Genomic DNA, 19,230 nt, shown 5'->3' on the forward strand with positions numbered 1-19,230 from the left:
TAGCCTCCAAAGTTGCAATATGCACCCTAAGAAAATTACGCAAGAAATTCGCTTCGAATTTCGTTGGTAGTGTTGCCCTTGCCATATTTAAGTGCAATGCTTCAGGGGCAGCATGCACGATGCATTTTTACCTGACCATAAATCCACCCATGGTTGGAGAGCTTTGCCCGAAAACCACAGCATCATATGGCCAGTGCCGCGTGATGAATAATTTCGTTTGTCACGAAGCCTTTCAACCATGGGCGAATTTCAGCGCCGGTCAAATAAACGCGTCGTGCAAGACCGCCCTTGCTGCAGACAGCACACGGGAAACGACAATAACGAAACAAAACAAAATAATATCGGCAGGCTCCCGCTCACTGGATGACCGGGGGCCAGCGAGGGAAGACGATGTGCCTAAAAAAATGGCACCCGAAAGTGCCTCGCCCTCCACACTCCAGTGACCGAGCGGCAACCCACACCAGAGCTGCTCCGCGCGCGCCTTGCAAAGGCAGTGCACAGGAGCCAGGATTCGAACGTGTGCCTTCCTTCCGCGTGTGAGCTAACCACGCTAACCACTCGGCAAACTCAGTTTGCGGCAGCGTTGTATACACAATATTGAGCGTAGCTTCCCGGTGTAACGCGTAAATGGCGTTGATCGTGGGCGGTTCTTATCACGTCGGAAGACTTGGTCGTATATAGCGCCTACATCATTCGCCCAGTTACTGCAGCCTCACCTCCTTGCCTGTTCGCTGCTTTATTCCGGCGACGTCTCGTTGAAGACCGAGAGATAATGCCTGTGATAGGCATCGGCAGAGTCGGCGCTCCTTGTGTTCTTGCGCCATGTTCTGCTTAACGTTCAGCGAAACATGACGGATGTGGAGATGTGAAGTGCGCCCACTATATAAAAAAGTTGCCATGTGAAGCAGTTGGGATCAGAATGCGACATCTCGATATCCCCCTTTCCGCGCGATGCTTTGTACCGTGTTTCGTAGTCGCTTTGGAAAGCGAGACCCCTTGGACAGCTGACATGGGCTGGACATTTGAGACGTGCTAGCTCAGTGGCTTACGTGCCGCGCTGCTAGTTCCATCAAATGAATTCACATAAAGTGCGCAGTTACGTGGAGTAATCACTGCGTCCAAGCGCTGCAGTAAAAATTTGACTATCAGAAATTGGTCCAGTTATATTTTTCGTGCGTAATGGAACTACACATCCTCCGCCTCGGGCCTGAACAAAATGTCCCGTTTACCGTCTTTGCAGAAGTGAAAGAAGCCATCGCAGAACCGATGATGGGCGGAGCCAGCTACTTGCACTACACGTCGGATGACATTATGCGAAGGTATGCGCTGAGAGATACTGTGCGCACGACGTTCGCACTGAAACAAATGCTGTTCCATTCTAAACAACATATGTTCATAGGTAATTAGGGTTCTTGCTTGCACGAGTAGAGACGCCACATTAATTGATGTGTTTTGTGTATTCTCGAAAGTCGTCTGTGTGTTGCAGGCTACATACGAAAAACCGTCCATCATGTCCCACAAATCAATGCACGCCTATTCGGGGGCCTTGAGACGGATGGTGGGCCTTCGTCGCCCGAACACCCTTGCTCGCGCTGAGGTTGTGTGTACATGCATGCGACCAGTTCTGAAATGGGTTCAGCAAAGCCAGCAAGCTGCACCGTTCAATCTTACGAATGCGCCTCGACTGGTGCTAGCTTAATACGTTTTTATCCAAGAGCGTTCGGTGATCTTCATTTACTTCGAATCTGCCGTCTTAATGGTGCTGAGTGCACAGTCTCGTCGGCCGAATTTCAGAACGCATGCCATTATTGTTCGAGCATCGCTGCTGGATTTAAGGTCGCGTGTCCATACATTTCTTAAATGTGATCGCGCAGTCAGTGAGCAAACCCGAAACACCACGCTGTTCGATCACTCCATTGTACAGTCAGCCGCAAATGTTTACGGGATCCGCAATACGTGGCGGGGCGACGCAAAACTGCACTGCATTGCTGCGCCATCTACCGTCACACAATGTGGTGCCGAGGCCCCGCAAAGCGCGTCTGGCGCGGAAATGTCGGGAGCCTCGACACCACGCTGCGTGACGGTAGACGACAGTGCAGTTTTACGCCACTCTGCGACGCATTGCAGATCCCGCATGCTTTTGCGGCTGACTGTACGAACGCAGAAGCGAACAGACGGTGCGTGTGCAGTGGATGCGTACGCCAGAGATTCAGTTTGCCCGGTCGTACTACTCAGGAAGTGCCGTGACCTTTTTTTGCGCGTGAACGGTGCCTCAGGATACGCGGCGACCAGCTCGACGTGACCCTCGCCTTCCGGTCGTTCTCGAGCCACGGTCTGCTGTTCTGGGCCGGGGACTCCAGCCAGCAGAACCGGGGCACGCTCTACTCGCCTTCGGACTACCTCTCACTGGGACTCGAGAAGGGCCTGCTCACGCTGCGCTTCAACCTGGGCTCCGGCGAGGCGCAGCTCTGCTGGAACACCACGCGCGTCGACGATGGACGCTGGCACCGTGCCGCGCTGAGCCGGAGCCGCCAGCTGGCCACGCTGGGCCTGGACGGGTCATCTCCCGTGGCGGTCACGTCACCAGGGCGCTTGAGGCAGCTTAACGTGCGCAGCGGACTGTACATTGGTGAGTCGGCGCACTGCCTGTTCACCAGTGGTAATTAGCGTAGCGTCGACTAGTTCATCACGCTGAAAAAGTGATGGTAGCAACGTGTAATTTAATTCGTAGGTGCGATGACAGCTTAAACGTAGATTGAAGTCGTTGCATGAGGAACAGGGCGGGAAATGCAGGAAGGTGAACCTGAAGAAGTCTGGTTCGGTGGGCTACAAACTGGAAGAGGGGAGCGTAACAATTGAGAGGGGCTGACAATAGCGTTGTTGCAGAAGTTCCTGTAACGTTCCTTCTGGAGTGGTTCAGGCTTTGCAGCGGGTGTATGAGTAATCATCCACTTCGTTAAGCAAGACGAAAGGAGAAAGTGACTGAGTACTGACGTAAGGAGAAAGTGGCTGAGCACTGATTGCAACGCCATTCAAGACGAGTAGCAGAATAGGTTGCTTGTTCACCCAGAACATGACGTGCGTATGTTGTGCGAAGTGGACGATCTCGGTGCTCTTTATTTCCTACCCAGATCGCGGCCTGGCATTGTTTCAGGTATGTACCGCAGGAAACGTTCAGAGTAACGCGAGATGAGCTCTACGGCGATTCGTATTAGAGAAGGCCCGCGGCACCTTTAAAATACCGGTTGGTTCCCGGCGGTAGTTTAAAATTGTTATCGTGGAGCATAAGCTGCTGCTTTCGATTCATGAATTGCTTGCATGCCGTAGTCGCGATGCATTGGAGAACTCATTGCAGAAGATAGTTGTCGCTGACGCACACCTTGCGGTAGCGGCGATGGTCTTCTGTTGAACGACAATCCAATCACGATCACCTGGAGTAAGTGGGAAGGCTGATGATCTAATTGGATATTGGTGGGGAAGCCTAGCTCCGTGCAGTGTGCACCCGTGAGCAAAGTATACTGACCAGTGACTGCGCGTTAAAGCTGATTCTTTCCTGTGCCTGCCAACGTATCTTGGAACTCAAGAGTGCCATTGGGAACTTTCCAGTGTACTCTTTAGTTTCAGTTCATTCTGGCAACCCTGTGTCCCTTACACTTCTGCTCACGGGTGTACATAAGGAGGCTGCTACTGATATTCTGCTGCAGTTCGTGAAAGTTTCCTGGCCCACAATCTATGCCACTCACAGATTGGACAGCTTTTCAAAAAGAGCGATCGGATGACTCCTCAACGGATGTTATGAAAGCTCCAGCAGGACGTAGGCTGATATTAAAAACAGATCACACTCAACGCAGACATACCAGCCGTAGACCCGCACCTTCCTCTCCTGCGGGAAGCACGTCGAGGCCTTGTTAGGTGGTGGAAGCGCCGAAAACATAATCGCAAATTGAAACTACGTATGGTGAAACTCACGGCAACCGTGGAATATTGTGCTGGGGAGCTCACCCGGCACAACTGGCGACAACTATGCAATAAGTTGCTCGGCCGAAACATGGTCGTTGCTACGCGATATTCTTGATCCCACGCAAAACGATTAGCCATGAAAGAATCGAACGTCTCCTCCACAACCATCCCGGGTTCTGATAACATCCTGGAGGAGTTACGGGCGCGGTACATAGGCGATTTAGAACCCGTACACGGACAACCATGACCTCGACACGCAATCCATGCACTCACACACAACACCAGGCAAAGCCAAAATAAATAAGCTCCTGCGCAATCTGGATGACACAACCATTCAATATCTTACTGACCTATTTAATCATCATTGGGAAGCGGATACGCTACCATCAGATTGGAAGCACGAGGACATCATACTCATTCCTAAGCCAGGCAAACTCTCCAGCTTAGAAAATATGAGAGAGATATCAGACTTCATGCCTACGGAAGCTCCTAGGACAGGTCATTCTGAACCAACTTCAACCTTACCTGTTGCAACAATGTCCGGATTGCGGCCCCACCTTTCTACGCACGACAACCTTCTTCAGCTGAAGGTACAAGTCCACATCTCACCGTACAGCATCAGAGTGATTGTAGCACTCGACCTGAAAGGCGCTGTCGACAATTTGGCTCACTATACCATCCTCACAAACGTAAGTCTCGCGAACTGTGGTCATAATACTTAAAATTACATACGCGCCTAAGTGACCACACAGCCACAATAGGCATTGGATCACTCAGCATCCTAACGTTACCTTCCCGCGACAAGGTGCTGTTCTATCACCTAATATTTTCAACATTGCTATGATGAAATTACCTGACAAACTACTCAATACCGGTAATCAAGCATGCAATATACCCCCATGATATATCTGGACCACCACTGGTTCCGAAGGTGACAAACAAGACGTCCTGCAACAAGCGACCAACGTCGTCCAGGAATATGCAAAAGCAAATGGTCTCCTATGCTTCCCCCCCCCCCCCCCCCCCCGAGAAGGCGGAACTATTAGTCATTCGACAGAAATCACGAACAAAACTCGATGAAATATCCCCAATCAGACTAACAACCCTCGACGGCAAAGAAATACCCACAGTGAACCGCGTCCACATCCTCGAACTGCACATGCAACAGGACGGTGGAGGCGAATACACCCGCCAAATCATGCGAATGGTCAGCCACACATCACCAAAAATACGGACTGAAAGAAGGCATAACACAGCTCGTTCAGGCTCCCAAACTCACTCCCTCACTCCGAAACATAAAAATCAGACATTACTGCGGAAAGTACCCAAGCAAGCGCTCGGCCTACCAGCGGGAACAGCCACACTCAAGCTCGAAGCCCTTGGAGTCCATGACACAATAAAAGAAATCATACACGCCCACCTCGCACGAACAGGAAGAACGGTCTTGGCGCGCCTAGGCGACGAACGAGCAATCTGGCCCCCAACATCAAGGTAGCCCCCAGAAGCATGCACCCGGAACAACATGCCGGTCGTCGCGAAGCTCGCGCAAAGACTCTCCAGACAAGATATGGCACCACACTGCACATATACCGTACAGTATCCCCCAAAAGCAACACAACCATGACGGCCAGCGTTGTCGACCATAACCTTCAAGGGGTGGGCTCTGTGACGGTCCACACTGCCAACACCCTCGAGGTGGAGGAGACAGTTATCGCCTCTAGTGTAACCAGCGGGCAGGTCACAATTACTGACTCCCGGGGAGCTTGCCGTAGCTACGCGGCAGGCAGAATATATTCCATCGCGCACCGACTCCTCAAAGAAGCCTCCCAAGTACCGGACGTTGAAATAGTATGGAGTCCCTCCGTAGAAATCAGCGTTCGCATACTGTAACCCTAGCTCATGCCTCCCGGGCGCCACAAGAGAGGCATATCTATGCCACAAGAGGCCGTATCTATGGAGCACGTATCTTTGCAATACAACGCCACACTACATACAATACGACAGAGTAAACAGAGAATACCCACCTCCCATGCGAAGACACCTTAGAATGGCGACAATTACAAACCAACACATATGCCCATTAAAGCAGACTACGCGCAATTCACCCTACACTATACTCGTACAAATGTCCCCTTGCAAGGACTACGCCTGTCTGTATCACACCACAATGGTCGTACCTCCACAAAAATGCAGCGCCGCAAATACCCAACCCCACACCCGAGAAGTGGGAGGTCTACTGACTAGCTCGGAGCCTCGTGACCAGCAGAAAGTGGTGCGGCGGGCCCGGGAGACAGCAAGAGCCGCAGGAGTCCCGAACTGAGGGCGCTTCCCTGCACAAGCAGAAAAAAAACACCTGTTTGTCTTCTTTTCAATAAATGTTTCTCGTCTTCCACCTGTGCCGAATTACTGCACATGGCACAGTAGGTGTCTGTTATGTCATTCAATAGTAACTGCGGGTCTGATCGAAATTTGATTTCCAGAAGTTCAAGCTTCTCCACTGTTAAACTTCCGTCAATCAATACTGGAGTTGCCCGAATTTTCACGATTAGATTGTGAACCCATTCATTGATCTCTACGAATCAGTCACTAGAAGGTGCTCGTCTGTATGCGTACCAATAGAGTTTTTTTTCCTGTTCTGCGAATGCAGGTGGCATTGGTGACGTTACCCACGTGACCAGAGGGCGCTACAAGTCGGGCCTAGTCGGCTGCGTGGCGAATCTGACTCTAGCCGGTGACTATCATGTCCGGCTCGTCTCACACGCTGCCACGGGCATCAACGTCCAACCCTGCCTTTGAAGACCTGGCGAAGCACTGCACTAGTAGCCCACGTAGAACAACAGCCCTGCGTTATTAACATGAAGTTCGTACAACCATGTTCCAGGGTAACCCCAGCCGTCTGTCATGCCCACAGGCTGTAGAAGACGGAACAGGGGTTAATGTGACATGCCTGTGTGTCTCGCGCTAAATCTGCGCAATAGCGACAGTTGTGAGGACAGTTCGGCTGCCAGATTTCCCCACTCTTCTAGTCCGCAGTCAACTCGGCTTTGCTAGCACTCCTCGGTAGTTCTTTCCCCATCCGAACCTTACAGTTAGTGAACTCCGTTTAAAGGCATGATGTGAACAAATGATCGCTGTTTCGACCTTCAGTTTGCCGATGTCAGCAGTCGAGAGAATCTGCCTAAGGGAACCAGCAGCGTCTTCGTTATAATGAAAAAGAACTACAGTCATAATGTAAATGCTTCGTAAACAGTGCTAAAGACACTTCTAAGGAAATGACAGCCGCTAGGTTTACCTCCAATGTAGCCTCCCGATTTTGACGTAGTTCAGAGCACATTACTCGCTTCCTTGCATCACACGCTGGGCGCACCAATTCCCCGGGGACCATTAACACACGATGCTGGGGCTGCCCTGGACCTGAGGAAAGCCGAACACGAAGCTGCCGCGAACGTGAATAACAGATGCAGAACTCCTGGACTCGCCACGAACACAATGGCCTGCTTGTGCGACGCCTAGAAGCCACGCAAGTGCCCACGACCATTCACTTCGTTATTTTTCGTCTCAAACGCCAGTGCAGACGTGCTCTCCTGCGACATGACAAAGTATGGTCACCTCCCAAGCAGGCAACTATTCAATCACCCTGTCCTTCGATGCGCAGTGGTGTCGTGAACATTGTGAGAAGTGCATCTGTCCAAACAGTACTACGGGTGCGCTTCTTTCTTTCGTTATAGCCGGATAGGTCTGCATACGTGGTCCGAATAGAAGTATCTAGTGTTTTATTTGCCCCCCACCCACCCACCCGTGCAACTGTGCGGCCTCCGACACCCCCCTTCTGAAGTTGCGGGCGCAGCTGCTTTAAAGGAACTATGCCGCTTACCAGCTTGTCTACGCCTTCATGCATCCTGACAAGGGACTGTCATTGACACTCATAGGATGGCGGCTTGTCACAAGGCGCCGTTGTGTTGAATGTGAGTGAAGGTGAAGAGCGGAAGTGTTTCTGTGCGGTTTTGTGTGCCCTAATCGCTCCTTTTACAGACGAAACCAGTGTTCCTTTTCTGTTAGCACCCCTGTAGGCGAACAATGCGCCAGAATCATTGTAAAGTTGCGATTAGCTCTGAGAAAACAACAGTCTTACGTGGAAGATGCGGCAAGGTGCGAACACCTCGCAAATCGAATGGAACGATGGGACAGTCGTTACTATGCTGTCAACAGCGAAGAAAGTGTGATGCGTTACCTGTAATTGTGTAGTTCCTTGGTGTGCCATTCTTCACTACAGGTGTGCTAACGGATTTTTTTTCTCTCGTTGCTGAAACTGCAACCTGGCAACATGTATTTGTGCGATGAATCACGATACGCTGCCGTGAAAGGACTCTTCACAATTCATGTTGCGTAGACTATATAGGCTGATCGCAAGGCGCACTGAGACGACCACGTTTCGAACGCCCCACCCGGTATGCGACTAGCACAGAACATGTAAACCATAGCGGTCACATCCACCGACCACAGAGGCCTTCGGAGCCGCATGCTTTCTTTGCGGAGAAAAAACAAAGGTGTGCGCGTATTGTACTTCATGACCGTGCTTGTACGGTTTCCTCGCAGCAACCACTACTGTTGCCTATGTAAGACCTCTATAGTTCAAACCGGTAGAACACCTGTCATGCATACGACTACGATTTCAATTTCGCGCCAGAGAAACATCGAGGGTTAGACATTGAATTACACTTCCATGCATGCAGCTTAAAAATCAACACACACTACTGGCTGTTTTCGGTTAGGTGTATTGAGGAAAGCAAACTTGCGCTACTAGTGCTGCAGCGCAGCATTCTGCTTGCAATCACTTGTCGCGGTGAATAAATTACGCTACTATCGCTACTGCGCTACTATTGCTACAAATGCCTGAAGCTGCTGAAATGAGCGTGTCGAAGGCTGTGTAAGCATTAGCGAATTGATGTCAGCATGAAACCTGCGAAGAGAAATTTCAGGTACGCCTTCTTACATTTCAGGACATGCCGTGCACGAGCCAGTAGTTGTCTCGTGTCGCATTCTAATGGGCATTTAAATGAGGCGCAGAACTTCGGCGTTATGAGGGGGTCTCAACAGGTAGCATAAGAAAACGTAACAGACTCCCGTGTACATTGGTTCTGTCAAACCATTGCAATAGGCGGTATGTAGTTCTGTATGAAGGTGATTATCCGAGTATTCTTATTTTTCGAATTGTTCATAACCTTTGCGTGTGTCTCTTGCTCGGGATCAGTGTTTGGACTCTTGTACATCTCTTGCACCTTCCCATTGTGATATGACCCAGCACTTCGCTCTGTGTGTGCATGCCTCACAGTAGGGACGCTGGATAGAAGACACGAAAAGACGGCGAATCCTATTCGGGTCCAGCTGGCCCGCACCGTTAGGAGTTGTGAGTGGTGCGTCTGAACCTACTGCAACCAAGTAGATCGCGCCTACTCCTTACCGCTCTTCTTTTATATTACGTGAACTACATACTTCGCAAATTACTCGGTTAAGGCTGTCCCTATGACGTATCGCAAAACGGTCTTTCGATCCGGCGTCCGCGTTTGTCCTGTCGCTAATTGAAGGTAGTTGAGCAGAACGGTACGCGTGAAAACTGACCTCGGATAGGGCGTGAATGAGACAGCATGACAAGGCCATATATTGTGGGGAAACGCTTAGCAGGGGTTATGGTAAGGAGACCTGTAAAACCGATATTGTTCCTTGCCGCAAGTCGTTGTTTGTGCTTGTCCTTTTATACGATTCTGTTTTCCCTCTTCTATTATTAGTATTTATGTATGAAATAGAGCTTGCGAGGTACGTGACTTCGTTAGTCAATCACTGGATCCCTTATGAGGCTTCGTGAATGCTTCGTTTGAAGGGCATTTTTCAGTGTACATATCAGCGCGTAATGTTTTCGATTATTGATTGCGTGTGTCGCTCTGTTAGAATCAAAGGTCTATGGTAAGTAACGACAGGTAAGTGTATGTATTGATGATAGATGAAGTCCGTTAAACGTGGAGGCTCGCTTCAGGGAGCTAACACCACGAGCGTCACACCTGTAGCACAGCGCCTACACTGCGTATGTTTATAAAATTGGATGCTGTGTGCTCTGCTAACTAAAGCCCTTGTAACACCGAGATGGAGAAGTAAAGGTTGACCAAAGCACTGACGATGTCTGAGTCATTCTCTCGCACATTGTTGCGAGTGCCCTATTGAAGAACTTTGTTTCGAAAGCCATGGACGAGAGATTCATGCCATCAATCAGGTAATCGATGAACACGTATATGTTGCTTTCATAGATCATGAAAAGGCATTTCAATAAGTTCAGATACCATCAGTCATGGAGGCATTGTTTAACGAAGGAGTACACGAGACATACCTGAATATATTGGCAAATATCAACGAAGATTGCACAGCTACCTTCGATCTCCACAAGAAAGGGATCAGGCAGGGCAGCGCAGTCCCTCCAATGCTATTCACTAATGTATTCAAGCTACTAGAATGGAAAGGCCTAGGAGCGAGGATCAACGGCGAATATCTCGGCAACCTTCCGTTTGCGGATGGCATTGTCTTGTTCAGCAACACTGGGAACTAATTACAACAAACGATCGAGGTTCCTCAGCGAGAAAGTGCAAAAGCGGGGTTAAAGAGTAATATACAGAAGACAAAGCTAATGTTCAACAGCATGGCAAGAATACAACATGTCGCTCAGAAAAGAGACAGGAATAGAGCGGTACGGGTCAGGGAGCAAACAGTTCTATTTACGTTAAGACAAAAATGGAGCTGAGCAAGCGATGTAATGCGTAGGGTACTTAACTGACATTGAAAGCATATTTAGCGCCAGCGAAGGATAGAAGACAGACGACACCACAATGCGCCTTCCGTCCTTGTTCGCTGGCGCTAAATATGCGTTCAATGTCAGTTTACCAATACGCTCAACGAATGGTAATTAACTATTGAACCATTAAAGCCATGGTATCCAATTAACTATTGGATTACGGTTAAAGAATGGGCGTCAAGAGAAGCGCAGTCGAGGACGGCAGAAAACTAAGTAGGGTGATGAACTTCCGAAATTTGCAGCAGTGATTGGAGATCGCCTTTCGTCCTCTAGTGGACGTAAAAGTAGGCTATGACAGCACGACCAGTCACGTAATATTAACTTGCTAACTTGCGCCTCTCGCAGCATATCGCAGACACGCTGTCATAATTCCCTAAAACCATAACACCTCATTGTTCGTTTCTTACCTAAGACGGTAGTACATCGCTGGTCTGCCAGTCCGGCTACACCAAAAAAAGTGGCTGTGCATTCCATGGCCTTCCTGCATCAGAATCGTACACGAATTGTGATAATCGATGAACTGTAGTTCGCCAACATTGTATGTTTTAACGATGTAAACACTTCATAGTGTCTTTGGTAAGGAGGGTATTACTCAAATAAATTTACAGCAGGCACACAAAAACAGAAATCGTATACGGTGTTACCGAAATTAGGCTTTTCAGAGAGTTAGTGTACATCTCGGCCGCTTAGTCATGCCTTGCATGGGTGCACGATAAGCGAGTAGAAATGATTACGCATTGTCTGGCAAGTTCCACTACGAAGTCTCTGCAGTGAGTTTGACCTTCGCGCTTTGCAGTACGGTGAACCTCAATTCACACGAATCGCCTAATCATCTTGCAGGCGAGCGCTACGCGGCCGACCGGCGACACGTATTATCTGCAGCATCGTGCCAGGCACGATCCGATGCCAATGTTCGACGTCGCGATCGTGGCACGATAGCAAGCGGCCACGATCAGCGCCATCTACGCGTTGAACCGGAAAGCTACTATCGATATTGTGTATATAGCGCTGCCGTAAATAGGGTTTGCCGACCCGTTTCTGTGGCCGAGTATGTAGTCTGTACAGAGAATATGAGCGGTCCTGTTTGTGGATTTCTTAAAGAAGTTATCTTAAGTACACGGTTCTTGTCCGTTGCATTTTCATATGAGTACCTTTGTTCAGTGAAACGTAAAACTCGGTACAAAGATGTATGCGATCTAGTTCTCCCTGTGCCAATGTACGGGGCCATATACAGTGGAGGCCAAGGGCCAGACGTGCTTAAGCGGGCGAAAAGAATGCAAGTAACGCCAGGGACCAAGTCATTCTTTTTTAACCTACATTTGGGTACGTTGACTGTGAAAACCTTTTGAGAAGATCGTGGGTTTTTTTTTCTTATCCTGGGGATCACATTGCTTAACCTGTAAGAAACGAGAAACTATAGATAATGTATATATTCCTAGATTGTTGGGCAGCTGTCTTCTTTTGGGATGTACTTCAGAGGACTATCAAAAAAAGACTCGTTTAGATCCACAGGGTACTAGATATTTATCTATAGAAAACTGTCTGTGGCGCGCCCGTATGGCGGGGTTTAACTGTATCCGGAAGCTCGGCCTGCACGAATTCTTTTTCGAGAATGCATGTCCAGATTTGTAGATATTCAGAAAGCACAAGATTGTGTACCTGCGTGGCTGTAAAGGGTGGAACCCTTGACCGCGCTCAAAGAATTCTGAAATAGCCAGCCCAGTAAGCTGACACTTGGTGCAGAAAATTTTCTAACTTATCTTGTTTTCTTAAATGTCATTTGTCCTTTGATATAGTAGTACACAACAGGCAATAAAAAATTGGCTGGGACTTAGCTAAGGTTAAACCTGGATATCTCGAAGCGATAAGGTACGGTGATGCTTATGGTTTAGCTTACGGTTATGCCTTATAATTTATCCTATGGTTATGCTTACGGTTTAGCTTATGGCTATGCTTTACGATTTAGCCTATGGATATCTGTCACCTGACATGCCGAACGTCGCTGTTCAGCTTCCTTTTCACGCCGTTTAGCGAGACGTGCCCGTCGTACTTTTGGCGTTTCAGACTCGGCTTTGCTGCGTCGTTTAGCGAGAAGTTCTTCTCGTTGTTCGGGTGTCTCGCACGCTCGTTGAGCTTTCAGCCTTTCATTTCTTCGCTCCTTTTCAGCCAAATCCCGTGGTAGCACTTCTGTATCGGTAGTATCACTCTCCTCTCCTTCCATGTTGAATTCGCACGCCTATTCTCTGGCAAGCGGTTATATAGTCGGCCTCCGCGATAAACACGCAGTTGCGGCGAACGTGAAACGATGACGCATAGCGCGTGGCAGTGGCCACCTGCGTCACGCGTGCCGTCACGCGCGGCAGTGGCGAAAGGTCAGGTGACGGAGCCGGCGGCGGCCCCCTGCGCCGACTCCGAACACGCTTACGCGCGAGCCGCCCATCGCCGCAAGCCGCACCGCACGCTTGCGGTCGCGCGAAAGATTGCACGTATCCAGCACTTGTGCACAAATTACCATTTACACTGTGTGCACAGTGCATACCTTACACATTGTAAACCGAAGTTTGTGCACAAGTGTTTTTTGCGGGCAATCTTTCGCGCGACCGCACGCGTGCGGCGCGGCGGGCCGATACCCTCGAGCCGCCCATCGCCGCAAGCCGCAGCGCACACGTGCGGTCACGCGAAAGATTGCACGTATGAAACACTTGTGCACAAACTTCGGTTTACAATGTGTAAGGTATGCACTGTGCACACAGTGTAAATGGTAATTTGTGCACAAGTGCTGGATACGTGCAATTTTTCGCGCGACCGCAAGCGTGCGGTGCGGCTTGCGGCGATGGGCGGCTCGCGCGTAAATCGGCCCTAAATCGGCCCTTACGGAGCCAATTTACGCCGGCTCGCGCGAAGCGCGGTGTTGACTAGCGTAGTGAAGCTTTTCGCTTCCAAAGACGCTACTTTGGCCGAGTGGTTAGCATGCTTAGCTCACGCGCGAAAGGCCAACGTTCGAATCCTGGCTCCAGCGTTAGCGCCTCTTCAAGGTGCGCGCTGACCAGTGTAGATGAGGGTCACCGGGGCGTGGAGGAAGAAGGCGAGACTTTTGTGTCTTTTAGGCACATCGTGTCCGATCACTGTCTCCCAGGTTCCCAAAGGGCGGGCGCCCATTAAACTTTATTTTAATAAATCGTTTTCCCGTACACTGTCTGCAGAAAGCGGCGGCTTGCACGAATGATTTATTTTACCGGCTGTGTAACTTCACCCATGGCTGAAAAACTTTGTGAGAAATTCCCACGCAGTTGTTTGACCAGTGACGATCGTAATGATTCATCACGTGTCACTCACCATCCTACTGTGCGGGAACTTTTGTGTGCTTTTCAAGCGAAGCTTTCCAACCATGGGTGAAATTACACGTCGATAAAATATATCGTGCAAGCCGCCCATGAAACATGATACTTGACAATGACGCAGCAAGCAGCGGGCATTGAGAGACAAAGAACGCCTTTTGAACATAACATTCGGGTTAATAAACAAAGTGAAATCAACATTCGCCTCCGAGATCGTGCGCGTGCCGCACCATCTCCGAAGGCATGAATCAACCAGCACCATAACTGGATCCATTCAGCGAGACAACAGCCGCGGAAAATGTCGAACGAACAGCCAGAGAAAGCTCCGGCTTAGATGTTGCAACACATTCTCGCAATATACCGCAGCCAATTTTTACGACAGTTCGAAGCATCCAGAAAAACGAGGAAAGCTGATGCAGAAGGTTCTGGTAAAACTGTATTGTAAACTGTGACCTGATTGATCGCGGCGAAACACCACCTTGCATCTTGGCAAATGCACACCAGCCATCTGCATAACCGCAATACATGAAGTTATAGTGACAGGGACTATATTTTCTACCAGAAAAGCATATCTGACGAAACCATATATGCAGTTCCATACCGCCACACGGGATCTTCTATTGCATCACGTTTTCACGTTTGCTCCCAGACTGACTGATTCGATGCTTTACGGTAATTTAGTAGACAGAAGACCACGATGGGCAAAGTACGTGTGAGTTTTTGGTTAAGCTCTACCCTTTTTATTATCTTCCCAATTGTTGGTGGCCAAACCTATAGCTATACAGTAGTTGGTACGTCGTTAAAAACCTAACCTGAAAGAGAACACGCGATGGCTGCAAATCATAGATGCAACGCATATGAATGAGTCACGTTTTCCACAATATCGATCTCACAATGTTGCTCATTTGTCTTGTACGTTGTACATAAAGAAGTTTCGCTTATATTCGGTCAAATGAGGTTCCTTAGGCAAGGGTACTTTGAAGCCATATTGCAACTAGCCTCATGCAATTTATAATGCACGGAGCTGCTAGCGTGTAACCAGCACCATCTCCTATGCCCAGAAAACCACAACAAAATGTTTATTCTTTGTACGTCGTATTACTTTCCTGTAGTGCTGTACAATGCAAGTTTGCTTCAATATCTGTCATTTGTCAAGGATCGCGCTGCATACTAACGATAACCCAGAATAATTGACATCTAAGCATCCAACAATATTCTGCAAATTATAAGACCGCACGGTCGGGTTCTGTGACACGCAGTACGTGTTACACACGAGTACAAGCGACGATGTAGAAAACATCAACTACGCATTTCGCTCATTAACGGACTTTCAACATGAAAGCATCCGTGCGCTATTTATAATGTTAGGGCCGTTGAGATAACTTGAAGAAATACATTGACCTATGCGCACGTTCTATCTCATAGGACGCTTTTATAACAGTATAACAATGAGATGAATTTCAGTTTTCCCTATTTAGCAGTAATAGTGCTGCAATAATACATTATGCGCATTGGCTATCAAAAAGGGCATCATCCAATGTCAAGCGACCGGCTGCTAATGAAATTCTTAAGGTATATGTATTGGCGAATGAGCAGATCTGCGATGCGTTAATAACTTTACTCACACGGGCAACAGATCGCATCCCTTCCGTGTGGGTTGCGCTCGACGCGTCATTGTTGCACGCTCAGTTTTCGTTGACGTCGTATGTGGTGCACGGCGGAAAACTGTTGCGGCCGGAGACTATTTTCACGGCGCTTCCTGCCTGTCCTCATAGAGAATCCAAGTTAGGTCGCTGGCATGGCGATTATCTTCGTGAGTGAAGAACGTGTACACCACGGTGGCCTGCTCATAGTGCGATGCGGCATCTAGACACCGTCGCGTTCTCGCGCGCCAAAGTCTGTTGACACAAAGAGAGGTCGAAGAGGTCAATATACCCGAGTTGGTACGAAATGTCGCCAGAGCCTAGTCTCGCTCGTTCGCCGTCTTTTCCCCGTGGATGCAAATTACGACGAATGTCTTCGAGCACCAACAAGCGCGCGCTATGTCATCCCATACTTGCTTTGTTTAAATGAATACGATGACTTTGTGATCATCACAACGTGACAAAGCGGCGTGATTTGGCACGTTGAGGATATCCTGAAGAACTTCCATGATTCGCACCTTTTGCTATGTGTCTTCGCAGGCGACAACTCTCTGCACGACCTGGAGGTAAGCTGACAGCACGTCCACGCGGTCAGGACGGATTCACTCTGCAATCCACCTGGATTGAGAGTGGATCCATATCGACCGTACGGTCGGCTCCACCTAGCACTGCGTACATTCATGGTGACAGGTGCAGCCTGCCTTCTTTAAGGGAATATGAGCAGGCGACCAGGTGGCACGATGCAGATCGAAGGGCATTTCTCAAGTATTCGAGTTACCGTTCTTTAGCTTCGTGTGCTTCTGGATGCCAGAGGCTACCCAGTGGACTTCCGGAGACATCTCACGCGTGACCACCACAACAAGTGGGATGGGTCCATCTCCGGACTGCGAGGCAGGCTTAAGCCGTGTGACGAAGCTGCGACGAGGTAGACAACCGCCTTCACTTTCGAGACAGCTTGGACAACAGCCAGAAGGCCTGCGCCACGGAGTGCGACGGGCCACCACTCAGCTGCTATGCTCGCGAGGCAGCCATAGTTCATCGCATACAACGATTAATTAAGCAACTTCGACGTGGCTAATTAATTAGCCACGTCGAAGCCAAACATAGGGCTCACCCGATAATTTGGATAGGCGTTGACCTCCAGCTTGATCATTTCGCATTTGCAACATGCTCTCGGTAAACGTTCGTTCCAACCGGCTCTACCAGCACGTAGTTCCACCTTCAACGAATTCCACAGGCCTCCCTTTTATTGAAACGTTCCGCGTCATGCTTTGCGGAAAGGTGAAACTTTCCTATTGCTTAGTTTAAATGAACGGACGGATCACCTTATCAGTTCGCAGGCGAGTGCGACGCGGCCGACCCGCAACACGTCTTATCTGCAGCATTAGGCGAGGCGCGCTTCGTCGGCACTGATCGGCGTCATGCTCGCGAGCTAACAAGCGGCCACGATCAGCGCCATCTACCTGTTAAACCGAGAATCTACTAACGATATTCTGTATGTATGGCTGCGGCAAACCACATTTACAGAGCCGCTCTGGTGGCGGAGTGATTAGCGTGCTCAACTCCCACGCCGGAGACGCACGTTCGAATCCTGCCTCCGGCGTTAGCGCCTCTTCAAGGTGCGAGCGAAGCATGTCAGGTTTGTGGCACCACTCGGTCACCGGGGCGTGGAGAAAGAAGGCGCCTTTCAGACGCCTCGCTGTCCCCCGAGCACCGTAAGGGCGGGGCGGTGCCCGTTATGCATTTTTTTTAAATAAATGTATTTCCCGCGCTCCCTGCGGCAGGCGGCGGCTTGCGCGAATTATTTATTTTACCGGCGGTGTAACTGCACGCATGGTTGAAAAGCTTCGCGAGAAATTCCCACGCAGTTGTTTGACGAGTGACGAACGTAATGATTGAGCACGCGTCACTCGCCATCCTACCGCGCGGGAACTTTTGCGTACTTTTCAAGCGAAGCTTTCCAACCATGGGTGAAATTACACGCCGGTAAAATGCATCGTGCAAGCCGCCCATGAAATATGGTAATCGACAATGACGCAGTGTTAGGATCGGCCTGCAGGGGTACTGCTCTGCAAAGCTATTTCAGCCCGCTGCACGTGCTTCGATCGACCCGCGGTGCTGGCGCCCTTCGGAGAACCAGCGAGAGCGCTAATCCACCATGCGCCTCGTTCGGAGAATCGGTGACCACAGCAAGGCGGGCCACGTTTGGCACCCAACGTATTGTTGGTTGATTTGCCGGGTCGTCATGGTCTCTCTGCAGCAAGAAGAGCTTTCCCTAACAAAAGGGGGCTTTGTGCTACGGGGGCCCCAGGATCCGTCACAGTCTGCTGACACTCGTGGCGACTGCAGGAGAAAGGCAGCTCTGGAATTGAGAGGCGCCGGCGGGGGTCAGGCGTGACCACCTGGCTACGGGGACGCGCTCAACTCGGGTTCGGGGCAGCCAAAGTGCGTACGTGTGTGTGCGAGCCCTCCTCCTCCAAAAAGGCGGGTCACCGAAGATGACGTTGGACGCTACGAATTGGCGGTGGAGTGCCGTTTCCTTCACATAGGGATCTAGGGACCAATGTAGTGTTTATAAGCAGCTGTTGTCGACTGCTAGAGTGTGCTCGTCGTCGTGCTCTGTGCTCGTGAGCTGTGTGCTCGTTTGCTGTATGCTTCGTCTTGCGTGCTCCATTTGGGAGCCACGCTAGACTGTCGAATGTCTCTCTTGTTTAATAAGTAAATACGGTAAATAAACCCTGTACGTCTAGTTACTCCCAAGTTCCTCTCTACGACCGACAACCCTTACAAATGGTGGCAGCGGCGAGGTCGTCCGACAACTCTTACAGCAGCAAGCAGCGAGTATTGAAGGCCAAAGAAGCTAACCCTCGGGTTAATCTCATCATCTCCGATGCCATGATTCAACTAGAAGTAAAACTAGTGCCACGGAAGAAGTCGAAGGAACAGGCAAAGAAAGCTCCTCAGAAAGCTCAGCCAGGCGTAAGTGCTTTCGCGTTGCTTTATCTCATAAACTATATTTCCACAATTCCTACCTGCGCGGTAATCTTGCATCTCCTACATCTCCTTACCTACAATCTTACCAATCTTACCTACCTACCAATCTTACATCTCTTACCTACATTTCCTCTCGCATTAATCAGACATAAGGATGGAATCATTCAATGCCGCACCAGAACCTGTAACGAATCATTTATTCCTAGGCCCTCTCAGGAATGGAGCCACCTTCCCGGCGCAGTTGTCGCAATCAAGGACAACTCATAGTTTCGTTCGGCCTTATCAGACATCTCTTCCGGATACAATTAACTAATCAATTTTGCTGTAATAACTAACCATTTTTGCTGCTTTGTTATTTACGTGTGAATGTTTCTTGCCCCCTCCCCTCTGTAATAATTCGGTTTAGAGGGTATAATAAAATTAATAAAATAAAATGTGTTTACAGAACTGTGTACAC

At 49.5% G+C, this 19,230-nt stretch overlaps 1 protein-coding gene across 1 annotated transcript in view; it reads left to right on the forward strand.

Moving 5' to 3' along the window:
- The window catches only part of LOC142560669 (pikachurin-like), a 161,010-nt gene extending 150,885 nt beyond the window's left edge, over positions 1-10,125 (forward strand). The window contains exons 13-15 of the mRNA XM_075672919.1: positions 1,241-1,319; positions 2,277-2,629; positions 6,608-10,125. Coding sequence (XP_075529034.1) covers positions 1,241-1,319; positions 2,277-2,629; positions 6,608-6,756 — 581 coding nt within the window. The 3' untranslated portion in view covers positions 6,757-10,125. The remainder of the gene's footprint in view (positions 1-1,240; positions 1,320-2,276; positions 2,630-6,607) is intronic.
- The last annotated feature ends 9,105 nt before the right edge of the window (positions 10,126-19,230 follow it).

This window comes from Dermacentor variabilis, chromosome 10 (genome assembly GCF_050947875.1).
Source record: "Dermacentor variabilis isolate Ectoservices chromosome 10, ASM5094787v1, whole genome shotgun sequence".
Classification (NCBI taxonomy): domain Eukaryota; kingdom Metazoa; phylum Arthropoda; class Arachnida; order Ixodida; family Ixodidae; genus Dermacentor; species Dermacentor variabilis.